The 12308-nt window shown below is 49.0% G+C and overlaps 1 protein-coding gene across 1 annotated transcript in view; it reads right to left on the minus strand.

Moving 5' to 3' along the window:
* Positions 1–436: 436 nt before the first annotated feature.
* Positions 437–12308, minus strand: part of SLC4A8 (solute carrier family 4 member 8) — a gene marked incomplete at its 5' end in the record, with an annotated part of 54362 nt that continues 42490 nt past the window's right edge. The window contains 8 exons of the mRNA XM_080939161.1: positions 437–572; positions 1635–1730; positions 2961–3052; positions 5363–5491; positions 6371–6544; positions 7693–7761; positions 8890–9141; positions 9896–10057. Coding sequence (XP_080795287.1) covers positions 560–572; positions 1635–1730; positions 2961–3052; positions 5363–5491; positions 6371–6544; positions 7693–7761; positions 8890–9141; positions 9896–10057 — 987 coding nt within the window. The 3' untranslated portion in view covers positions 437–559. The remainder of the gene's footprint in view (positions 573–1634; positions 1731–2960; positions 3053–5362; positions 5492–6370; positions 6545–7692; positions 7762–8889; positions 9142–9895; positions 10058–12308) is intronic.

Consider the following 12308-nt stretch of genomic DNA (forward strand, 5'->3'; position numbering starts at 1 on the left):
GGTTGCTGATGGTGCCTGGATGGTAAAGCTCAGGTAGCAAACCTGCTACAGTATCTGTCTGTCTGTCTGTCCAACATCCTCTTCCCAAGCAGAAAGGAAACAGAGACACAAGCTTCCCAGACCCTTGTCCTGCCTCTCTGCCACTACCCCGGGCTGTTGTTCGGGAAGAGGGACTGCAGGACGAAATCTGCCACAACAGAACGGACTCAGGCGGCTTACCAGGCCAGCAGAGTGTCAGGGAAAATGTCTGAAATGGAAGCTGGCCCTTTAATGGTGGCAGCTCTGAAGAGAAAGAAGGAAGAGAAAAGGAGGCAGCGGGAGGTGGCCCCACGGTGGCCCGGATGGTGCCCGGCTGCTGGGATGCAGTATGCAGGGTAGCTGGATGTCCTCCAAATGCACACTGGGAGTGACTGAATGCTTCCATGTGGCATGGCTTTGAGATGACCAAGAACAGGACCAGACTCAGCTCGGCTTCTTCCCAGAGAGACTCGCCATTTTCTCAAAACCCAGGACTTCTCCAAGGCCCCTCGTGGCCAAGTCTTCCACCCGGCAGAGACTCTCAATTGAAGGGGCTGGATAGCAATGTCACAGTGAGACACCGTGAAGATGCCACCCCACCTCGGATCTGGCTGTATTTTAAGTTCATTTACAAGTAATCTAGCTCTCATCTAAAAATAACCACATGTGCTATACACTTCCACCACCGCCTGGATTTCCCTCTGAGAGAAGCAGGAGTCTGTGTTTCAGGCATGTTCAGCTCAGATCTACTTAACCCTTTCAGTGAAGAAGCTGCCACACATGCTGGTGGCCATGACTCCATGAAGCACTCGGCTCCTGGAACAACCTCACTAGAAGCCCTTTTGCAGGCGAGCTGAAGATGTGCCAGGTTATGTGCAGACATGCAAGCAGGGCAGGCCAGCTTTCCTGCTTCCTGGCTTGCTTGTTTTTAATAAAAGCTATTATCAAACTATTATCAGTACCAAGACTTTGGGTTTTTGCCTTCATTTATCTTGTGATTAAATGTAAGTGGTGTTTGGGCTAAAACCAGTAACGTATATACACCACACTCCTTAATGCAAGCAAAGGCACCTCCAATTTCCTTTAATAATCTAATTGTAACTGAACTATGTTATTATTAAATGAAATAGAGAGATGTCTTTGCAGAATAAAAAAACTGTCATGTTTAGCAAAATTCTCTTTTCAGAATCTAAGCTAAGTAGGTTAAAATCTGGGCCAGTACTGTCATATGTTTATTAATGTTAACAGTACTGATCCCGGGTTTTAGCAGTTTCCTAGTTTGTGTTTCCTGCAGTGACCAGAAACAATGTTTAGATCCTGAAATAAGAAGTTTCCTCCACGTGGGGTTAAAGAAACTAAACAATAAAGCAAATTTACATTCCGATATAATCATAGCCTGCCCCAGGACTGGAATAAAGGGTCGGCTCAGAACGGCCTGTGTCCAAATATTTGGGAACTTTTTCTATTTTTATTTGTCTCATTGTACTGTTAGCTAACAGTTCTGTTATTTACGAGACAGATTCAACCCTACAAGCAACACACACTTCACCGTCATCAGTCTTGTCATTTTCAAAAGACAGAAGAAAATGAAAGTGAGAAGCCAGAGTTCTTCTTACCTTTTTTCTTTTGTATTTCCAGAATTTATGCTGAGAGCCTTCCAGACTGTGGTTTTAGGCATTTCGTCTGATATATTAATCTCAGAAGGGTCACATCTGAAATCAAAGCTCAGGCAGTGAATGTCAAACACAGAAGTGAAGGGCACAGCCATGACACCACCCCACCAGAAGGGAGAGCCAGGAGCCCAGTTCTGAAGAGGCAGGGTGGCCAGTGAGCGGGGCTGTAGGCTGGCCGACGCCCCAGGTCATGACGAGCATCCCAGGGATGCTGCTGCCAGTGCTGCTGTGTGCAGGCTTTCTTTTATATTCTCTTTTATGTAACCAAATCTCTTTTATTTATGGTTTACAAAATAACTGCATGGTCTATTAGCTTAATGCTCATAACAGAAGAGATTGGTCATAATCCTCATTTTGAAAGTGTAAGCCCAAAGTTTTCAGGGCTAAGTGCCCATCAAAACTCAAACAGAAGCAGTGTCAAGACTCCAACCAGGGTTCTTTCCAGAAAACACCAGAGCCACCCGTGGCCAGGTGGTCTGCGGTGCAGAGACAGAACCACGGAAACGGAGACAAAGGTTCCAGAACAGCAAACACCTTCTCAGAGACCACGGAAAGGCTTCCCTGATTGATCCACTGTATACGTCACATCCAGTCTCATAACTCACCAGCCAACTCCCCACGGGCTGCCAGGTTCCACTCTCTCTCCTCTCCTCTCCTCTCCTAACTCCAGGCTTCTTCAGCCTGGGTATGTGGCCGCCCAGCAGTCTCAGAGTCAGGGCTGGACCACATACAGAGCATTTGGACCCTGTGCTTTGTGGTGAGGAACAGCCTTGGTAGAGAAAGGGGCTTGCCTGGACTTCTAGGTCAGCATCTCCTTGGCTCACTGGATCACAATACTGTAACCCACATGGGAGTGAGCTCCCCGCCTGTCCCCAGAGGCGGGCCCGGGGTGCAGGCATTCCATGCCCACCGGCTGAAAACTGGAAACAGACTCTCACTCTTTAGGTCTTAGTGAATCCCATGTGGATCCTGACATGTCTTAGCTGTGCTGTAACGCTGACGTATTACCTAACGTTAACGGTAGGAAGTGGACGGGGACAAAGGCAGACCTCCCTGTACACCCTGACATGGGACCAGGCACTGGGGACACAGACTCCCTGCTCTCTCCCTGTGACTGACCCCCAGACCCACAGATCAGGGCACACCGAAGGCATCAGGCACACGGGCATGAAACGATGGTACCAAGGGGTGGGTCCCGGCTGCGCCGCTCCTTAGGGCATGTGTCTCAGGAACCCTAGCAGTAAACTCACTGGTACCTGGGAGCTTTACCTGAAGCTGTTGTTCTTGCCAGGACTACTTAGTAACTTCCTGCTTTCGAGGGGGAACTTATCACCCCCAATGTCCAACATCTTCTCAGCCTCCTGGAAGAAGGGGGGCAGGGCATCATCATCAGGTCCAAAGGAAACTCCTACTCCCCAAACTCAAAAAGGCGGAGCATGTGTCCAGAAAGCAGTCTTGGCTCAGCTCAAGCTGAACTACACAAGGACTGCTAAGAGCCCTTAGAATCTCCAGGAACCTGCCAGAGAAGGCATTCCTAGTGGGTACTGATGCTGACGCCCACTCTAGGTGTACAACAGGCTTCCTTGTTCCTGCCCCATTCCCATCGCTTCCCTCACAGATGGCCCTGGCCAGGACACTGCCTTTTTCCTGCCCTGGCCTCCTCACAGTGGCCATTTGGAGGTTTCTTTATTGCACCCTGGCTTACAATTATATCTTGTACTGAGTAAACAAGAGTCTCCCGCTCATTTTTTACCACCAAAGTGGCAGGCACAGCTCTCATTCCCACTCATATAATTAGGTCCTTCCTTGGGCTCAATGCCCCACAAAATGTGAGGCCATCCAGTAACAGAACGGAACAGCACTGAGAACCCAAATGCGAGGACACCCTTAGAGCCAACGACCAGGGACACAAGAACCTGACAAGGAGGAGGCCCTGTGGTCAAAGACTCCATTTCTTTACATCCACAGAGAGGGGGGGGGGGGAGAGACCCTAAAGTGACCTAAAGGGGAATCGGCCAGTTATATGATCTGGTCCTTTGTTATACTCTGATTCAAATAAACAAGTTGTCACAGTAGGAGGGGAATCCAGGGTAGTGGCTGAGACAGTGCTTCTGGCATAAGTGAAGATCCGACTCAGGTTACCAGGACTCACATAAAAAGCTTAAAAAAATTCTCAGCCAGGGATGGTGACACCACAGGCAGAAGGAACACAACGTATCCCACTGCATCTGTATTTAAATTTTTCCAGTTAAAAAAAAAAACTTACATTGTTAAACTCAAGACATTAGAAAATTTTATTTTAAAATATAGTTGAAAAAAGATGGCGGTATCTGCTGACTGACAAGGTTCCTTCCAAGCCAGAGGGAAAGTGGGAAAGAAGGGAGGGAAGAAAGGAAGGAAGGAAGGAAGGAAAGAAAAAAGGGGGAGAGAAAGGAAGAAAAAAAGAAGGAAGAAGGGGAGAAAGGAAGGAAAAGGGGGAGAAAGGAAGAAAGAAAGGGAGAAAGGAAGGAAGAAGGGGAGAAAGGAAGGAAGAAGGGGAGAAAGGAAGGAAGAAGGAGAGAAAGGAAGGAAAAGGGGGAGAAAGGAAGGAAAAGGGGGAGAAAGGAAGAAAGAAAGGGAGAAAGGAAGGAAGAAGGGGAGAAAGGAAGGAAGAAGGGGAGAAAGGAAGGAAGAAGGGGAGAAAGGAAGGAAGAAGGAGAGAAAGGAAGGAAAAAGGGGAGAAAGGAAGGAAAAGGGGGAGAAAGGAAGAAAGAAAGGGAGAAAGGAAGGAAGAAGGGGAGAAAGGAAGGAAGAAGGGGAAAAAGGAAGGAAGAAGGAGAGAAAGGAAGGAAAAAGGGGAGAAAGGAAGGAAAAGGGGGAGAAAGGAAGAAAGAAAGGGAGAAAGGAAGGAAGAAGGGGAGAAAGGAAGGAAGAAGGGGAGAAAGGAAGGAAGAAGGGGAGAAAGGAAGAAAGGAGAGAAAGGAAGGAAAAAGGGGAGAAAGGAAGGAAAAGGGGGAGAAAGGAAGAAAGAAAGGGAGAAAGGAAGGAAGAAGGGGAGAAAGGAAGGAAGAAGGGGAGAAAGGAAGGAAGAAGGGGAGAAAGGGAGGAAGAAGGGGAGAAAGGGAGGAAGAAAGGGAGAAAGGAAGGAAGGTCTATCATGGCGATGAAACACCATGACCAAGAAGCAAGTTGGGGAGGAAAGGGTTATTTTGTCTCACACTTCCACATGCTGTTCATCATTGAAGGAAGTCAGGGCAGGAGCTTAAACATGGCAGGAATCTGCGGTCAGGAGCTGATGCAGAGGCCATGGAGGCGTGCTGCTCACTGGCTTGCTCAGCCTGCTTTCTTGTAGAATCCAGGACTCACAATGACCTGGGCCTCCCCCACTGACCACTAATTGAGAAAATGCCCTACAACTGGATCTCATGGAGGCATTTCCTCAGCTGAGGCTCATTTCTCTCTCATGACTCTAGCTTTTATCAAGTTGACACACAAAACTGGCCAGTACCGACAGAGCTGGAAGGCCAAATCTCTCAGAAATGATGGGTTTTATACTCTTCAAATCAGATCTTCTCGAAGAAGCTGTGTAACGCTCAAGATCCCAGACATGCCGCCTTCGCACACGGCCCGCCCTCCCCACTCTGTCAGGAGGCCCTGAACTACATCTAAGGCTGGAGCAGCCCAGACGCTACCTCCTCCTCCTTCTTCGCATCATCCAGCTTCTTCTTTTTGCTCTCGGGCATGAGGTCATCCAGCCAGCTCAGCTCGCGCTTGGAGAAGCAGAGATCCATGACTTTCCTGACGAAGACCAGGGCCAGCACCTGATGAGAGGGAAACAGGTTGAAGGGTGAGCTTCCCCCACAGAACGGAAAGCAAAATGATTTCCAGACCACTCTGGGACATTCCACGCACACCTGGGTTCATGAGGTATCGAATGACTGCACGTCGTTAGCACTCAGCACAAGGCTTTTACATTAGCTTATTCGTTTCCCTGTTTCCATCCATTTTTAAAAACATATTTCATAGGTATGTATACATATGTACTTTGATTTCATAGGTGTGTATACATATGTACTTTGATTTCATAGGTGTGTATACATATGTACTTTGATTTCATAGGTGTGTATACATATGTACTTTGATTTCATAGGTGTGTATACATATGTACTATGTGTATGCTTGGTGCCTATGGAACTCAGAGATGGCATCAGGTCCCCAGGAACTGACATTCAATCAATAACATGAATCAGCAGAATATCCATTTTTCAAAGTTCAGGAAATTCTGACACACAGACAACGTGGGAATGACCCAGTGTCAAGTAACGCGCCAGGATAACAGGGGCCACAGTCTGCGGTTTTGCGGGAGAATGGCGAGGGGCAGCTCGGTGAGTCTGGATGACGGTCTAGAAAATGGATGGTAATGGAGGCCCCATAACAATGTTCTTACCCCACTGACTCATGCCTTTAGAAACGGCAAACACGGGAAACTTTATGCTGTACATAGCTTACCACATCTTCAAAAATAGCATTAATACTTATTAATATAGCCCACACCTCGCAGCCATTTAATCTCAGCACTCGGGAGGCAAGGGCATAGATCCTGGTGAGTTTCAGGCCAGCCTGGTTTACACAGCAAGATCCAGGCCAGCCAGGGCCCCACAGAGAAAGCCTGTCTCGGGGGTGGGGGTGGGCCACCTTACCATCATTGGGAAAACAATGGCAGCAGGTGACGCCTTGATGACCCACAGCAGGACGAGGCAGGTGAGCTGGACAAGCGTGAAGAGGTGCACCTTGCGCAGCGGCACGTGCCGCAGGTAGATGAAGTCTGGCTGGTGTTTGGCAGGCATCCCGAAGAGCTTCAGACGGTCAAAGAACTGGAAGGAAGGAGTGGCATTGGTGTCTGCGCGTGTCCTGAAGCCCAGACATAGCATGACACCACCTGCTCAACGGCAGCCACGGCCGTGCTCCTGGAGAGAAATGGAAACCGAGTCGCCCAGACACCAGGACGTTTGGTCGGGTCAGTAAGTGAGGCCAGAGGACTTGGTGAAACCGCCTTTTCTAACCTCAGGTGCAAACTTCTCTCCTACACTGCAGCTACAGAGAGCGTGCTCCCAGGGCGGACACCCCAGGCCAACGGCATCTTCGTGCTGACGGCTTCCACCCGGCCGTGGTTACACACACCAACAATTACAGACAGGCTAAGGCGAAAGGATCGCCATGTTTGAGGCCAGCTTGGGCTCCTCAGTGAGTTCCAAACCAAACTAAGATACAGAATAAGGCATCGTTTCAACAAATCTCTTCCCCCCAGATCCCAATTCTCTTGCTTGTTCTTTGAGGAATGTGAAGGTCAGGTGTATTGATGAGATCAAATGAGACCTCTTAAACTCCTGGATAGAGGAATTATGACATGCTGGAGCCAGAGATATGGCTCAGGAGCAGAAGCTTGTTGATGCACAGGCCTGGTGATCCGAGTTCAAATCCTGGGGCCCACAAAATGGCGGAGGGAGAAAAACAACTCCACAAACTCCTTTGACAACAACAGGCATGCTGAATCACATGTGCCTCCCACTCCCATCTCACACTATACGCACACACATGCACACGAATACAAGCACACACTACCACCACTCCATGGAATGCATGTGAGGTCAGAGGACTACTTGAACCAGCCAGTCCTTTTCTTCCACCGTAGGTTCCCAAGGACAGAACTCGGGTTGTCAGGCTCCTGTCCTGCATGCCAATGGCCCAGTTTACTTCCTTGGTTACCAGGTCCAGGTCTACAGGAGCTTAATGCCAAATAACCACTACCTAAAAGGGACTGGAGTTATGGCATCAAAGCCAAGCCAGTCAGGAAGCCAAAGCTCCCGTTCCAACATGACCAGATTTTGTACCTCATACCTGAAGACATTCCCTGCCCAAATGGCGAGAGTGGGAACCAATTTCTCAGAAACTGGTTGTGCTTCCCTGGTCAGGACAGCGATCGGAGAGGAAGAGGCATGGCTGCGGCTGAACCACACAATACCTGGATCCCTTGAAGAGAAGAGACGCCCATGTAGAGGAAAACTCCGTAGAGCACCGGCATCGGGATGAACTGCAGAGAGAGGCACAAGGCGAGAGCTGTGGTGTCCGGGCAGCGCTGAAGTCCAGCGTTATCGACACAGGGTCTAGCCTAGAACTCACTATAGACCAGGCCGGTCCTGAACTCATGGATACCTGCCCATCTCTGCATCCTGAGTGCTGGCACTAAAGGTGTATACTGCCATGTCCCGTCTATATAATTTTTAATTCCAAAAATGAAACAAAGCCACAGACAGTCTCATAAACATGGTCTTTGTTTCTGCTGCCTCCCCTTCAGTTAGCACGCTCTGCTAACATCAAAACCATTCTGTTCTGAAATGAAGTTATTGCATAAGGTAAGGCATGGGCCCCATGTCTCCACCCTAGGTTATGAGTAGACAGATGAGGACACACTCACACCCATCTGTGCACACTCGCACACACACATGCATACACTTGTGATCATGTGTGCATGCACACGCACACACTCTCGTGGTCACATGCACGCACATGTGCACAGAGACTTTACAGATGTAATTTAAATCTTTCTATAATCATCACATCCTCAGAACTTTTTGTATTTTGACACAGACTAAAAATAATTCATGCTTTCTGACCTAAGACTTGGGGGCAGTGGAGAGGAAATGAGTTGAGAACATGTCGTTATAGTGAGATTTTTTTTAAGTATCCAACGGCATGTGAACATGGCTTTTCTGTCACATCTGTTGAACTTAAGAGAAAATCTTCATGCAGTGTGAGCTAGAGAAACGGGCTTCCAAAGCCATGGTGGGAAGAGAGTCACAGCTCAAGACTAAACACGGTTTGTTGTTTGTTCCCCAGGTTGGCCTCAAACTCTGTGTATGTGAGCACATGTGGCTGTCTTCAGACACACCAGAAGAGGGCATCAGATCCCATCCCAGATGGTTGTGAGCCACCATGTGGGTGCTGGGAATTGGACTTAGGACCTCTGGAAGAACAGTCAGTGCTTTTAATTGCTGAGCCATCGCTCCAGCCCCCTCATGTCCATTTTCTTAAGCACTTAACTGTCCCCAAGACAAGCCTCTTCCAGGGCGTGCATCTGTGTATATACGTATGCTGGAGCCCCTGCGTTCCTGACTCAAAGCCCCTCCATGTTTGCTGCTTGGCATGCTAATGAGGGTACCTTTAAGACTGCTGTCATAAAGACGGAGCAGCCCATCAGCACGAAGATCATAAGTCCCGTGACTCTCTGCTCCCGGATGCCCAAGAACTTGGGCTGCTCCCCCGGAGCAGAGCATTCCGATTCCAGCTTCAGGCTATTCACATGTGTGATTGACAGCACTGTCGCAGCCACAAACCAAGGCAGGCCCATGACAGAGCACACTCCCAGCATCACGGCCACCATGAGCAGGTCCAGATGGTAGCCACAGCCTTTCTGTGGGGAGACGGTCACCTTCAGTGAGCTGGCTGTGGGAGGCCATATAACAAACACTACGACAACGGCCAGGCTCACAGCTGGTGCCCAAAGAATTCTTACAACCCTCCCGGGCGGGAGGGAACAAATGGACCGTTAGCTTGTTCTCTACACGCCAATATCTGGTCTTTATCCAGCTATCTCCGCCTTACTCTGTGTGGCTCTCACACTCCCCATGAACCGCCTTGGGAAGAAAGCCAGAAGGGAACCACATCTTGACCATTCTAGATAGTAGAGAGAAATGTCTCTGTTGAATTCTGATCGCCCCACCCATCCTTGCCAGAGATGAAGGCACGCGGCACCTAACAGACTGAGTAACGCACAGGCTCAGTCCATTTTTGAAGCCTCAGGATAGACCTAGAGGGGAGAATTCCTGCCTCTGGGAAACAGGCTCACAGCTCCGAGCCAACCCTTGGAAGGAAAGGCTGTAGGGTTGTTGATTCCGAATCACAGCTGTTGTTAGGGTCAGCAGGACCGCTGCCCACCCACTGCCGCACAGCCTGTGAGTGTAACAGTGCAGAGCCCGGTCCACATCTTAGCACTATGTTCCACTCCTGTCTCACCTCCAGCCAGGCTTTGCTATTAATGAGCAAGCAATGGAAAGCCCTTCTGAGACTTTATTTCCCTTGGCAGCTCCTGGTCCACATGGCCTTATCCTAATACCGAGTGTTAAGCGGCTGCTATCTCAGCCTCCCAGGCCAGAGCCCCTGGTCACCTTGAGCTTGTGTTCCTTCCTGTTAATGATGACAGCGGTGATCTGCTGGTCCATGAATATCAAGATAGTGCACAGTAGAGCTGGGATGACTGCAGCTATCACAGTCCACCAGGGATTGGGGCCAATGGGATTAATAAACCATCCTCGGTCATCCCTCGTTGGCTAGGAGAGAAAACAAGCCGTTTCTGTAGCTTAACTCTGGAGCTGGGCACAAACCAAGCCACACTGAACAGGATTCCACTTGTCTTGTTCCCCTTTGAAGGAAAGGCTTTAGAAAAACAAAACCAAAGCTGAACTCTAGGGGCCCCTAAGGACATCTCTGACCTTTTTTCCACATCTGCTTTGGCAGTCAGTCCTCACTTAATCAGCTTCCTGTGGAAAACGTCCGTCCTCACTGTCCTCCTGTTATCCTCCTGTTATCCCCAAGTATAGAGGAACCAACTTCATCTCAACCTCAGCACAAGTAAAACATAATTAGTAACTAATCTGTTATTTAGAAATTGCCTTCCAAAGACTAAATGATGCAGATAAACCCTCACCACTCCTCTCCACGGCCATGTAGCCCGTGCCCGAGGTACTGAGGAAAGACAAGCAGACTCCTATTTCTGGGGCTGAGAGTAGATTGTCCCATGATCCCCTCTCATCAGGAGAGACAGGAGCCCAGGAACTGAGGGAACCGACTGAGGACCCTCTTTCTTCAATGACTTTATGCTTGCCCCCTCCCTTGGCACACATGAGAGAAAACACATAATGCTGTTGGATAAAAGTGCATCACCCAGAGAAACCCAAAATTTCAGCAAGTAAAGGAAAGATTGCTATGTCTTCTTGACACAGTAGTTACAATTCTTGGGTTCAAAAACTCTTCAATGATACTGGCAAGTCCTGGATTTTGAATGGGTTAAATACATTTTAAAAGCTTTAGAAGTTATGTTTCTGTAGCAAGAGTATTATATGTAGTAGTTATGTCCTCAGACCAACACAGAACACACTAAAGCATTAACAACATCATAAGTAGTCATAGCCCAGTCCACGAAGTGCACACTAAAGATTCTGGGGTGACGCCTCTGTCAGACACAGAGACGTGTGTCACTGTTCTCCAAACACTACAAAGTATGACACCATTCACGTTGCTGTAGGTTTTATTAACAGTCTAGACATGGTTAAAGCACACAGGAGCTTGCAAATTAGATGCAGGCAAATACATTTCCTTCCCAGGGTGAAGAATCTGAACCTCGGGTCATGGAGCTACCCACCTATGGCCATGGGGAGGTGATACCCCTGCCTTCAGACCCCTGAGGGACTGCAAACTGGCTGCTTCAGGAGAAAGACAGGAGACAGCTTCCTCTGCCTCAGGGACCACATCTTCTCAGTCTCGTCTCTCCCTGCCTCCCAGAGGTCCCAGAAACCAACTCACATCCTAAGCTCATGCATCCCAGGACTGCCGCGAGGGGTGAGTACTCCAAACTCACCCATTACACAGTCCTGCGGTCGGCTAGACATCTGAGAGAAAGCTGGTGGTGGTCACTGACACGGGCTAAGACACGGGGCTCTGAGCTGTGTTACATGAACAGAGGGTGTTTCTTATCCCATCCCGCATTCTAGTAAGTTTAACAGAGTAAGTTAAACAGAATAGACAAAATATACCAATAGTTTGTCTGAGTAATCACTGGGAAGACAGTGAAAAAGACGCAAAGTCCCTCCCCATGGAGCAGCCCTGGCCGGCCCAGAACTTGCTATGTAGACCAGGCCAGCATCAGATTCACAAAGATCTGCCTGCCTCTGCCTCCTTTGTGTTGGGTCTAAAAGGCCTGCACTATGGAGCGTCTAGGACTGTCCCCACCACTGTGTCTCCTGCCATCCTGAGCTCTCCCTGTAGCTGGTCTTTCCTGCTTTGTGGGTTCTTCTTTTTCCCCACCCTTTATCCCCCCAGTTTTACCCCCAACACTAGATAGGAGAAAAACAGGGATAGAGGGGAGAGAGATTGCAGGAGAGATCCTGGGCCTCATCCCTCTCTTTGTGTTTCTTAACAAACCTCAACCAACCTCCCTAAAGGACCAACAGCCACCCACTGGCCTCCTGGGGCCCTCGACACTAGGTACAAGTTGAGAAATTCCCAGAATTCCAAGCATCACACAGTCACAGAAACTGTTGGCAGCTGGCAAAACCACGCTTCTGCGAGCGCACAGGAAACTCACGTCAGCTGCCACACAGTCCGAAGCTGCCCCGCATCCCACACATGGGGTTTAAAACAAAAGCACACTCTTACGATTCTTTGTGTTTTTTTAAAATAAACCAAAATTCCAGAATTCTCAAAATGTCAGTGCACCATCCTTCCAGAATCTTCTGAGGTGGTTGAGCATGTCCAGGCTTTCTGTCCTCCCTGCCCGGTGAGCATCTGTGGGACTGAACTCTA

This window comes from Micromys minutus (assembly GCF_963924665.1).
Source record: "Micromys minutus genome assembly, chromosome: 27".
NCBI lineage: Eukaryota > Metazoa > Chordata > Mammalia > Rodentia > Muridae > Micromys > Micromys minutus.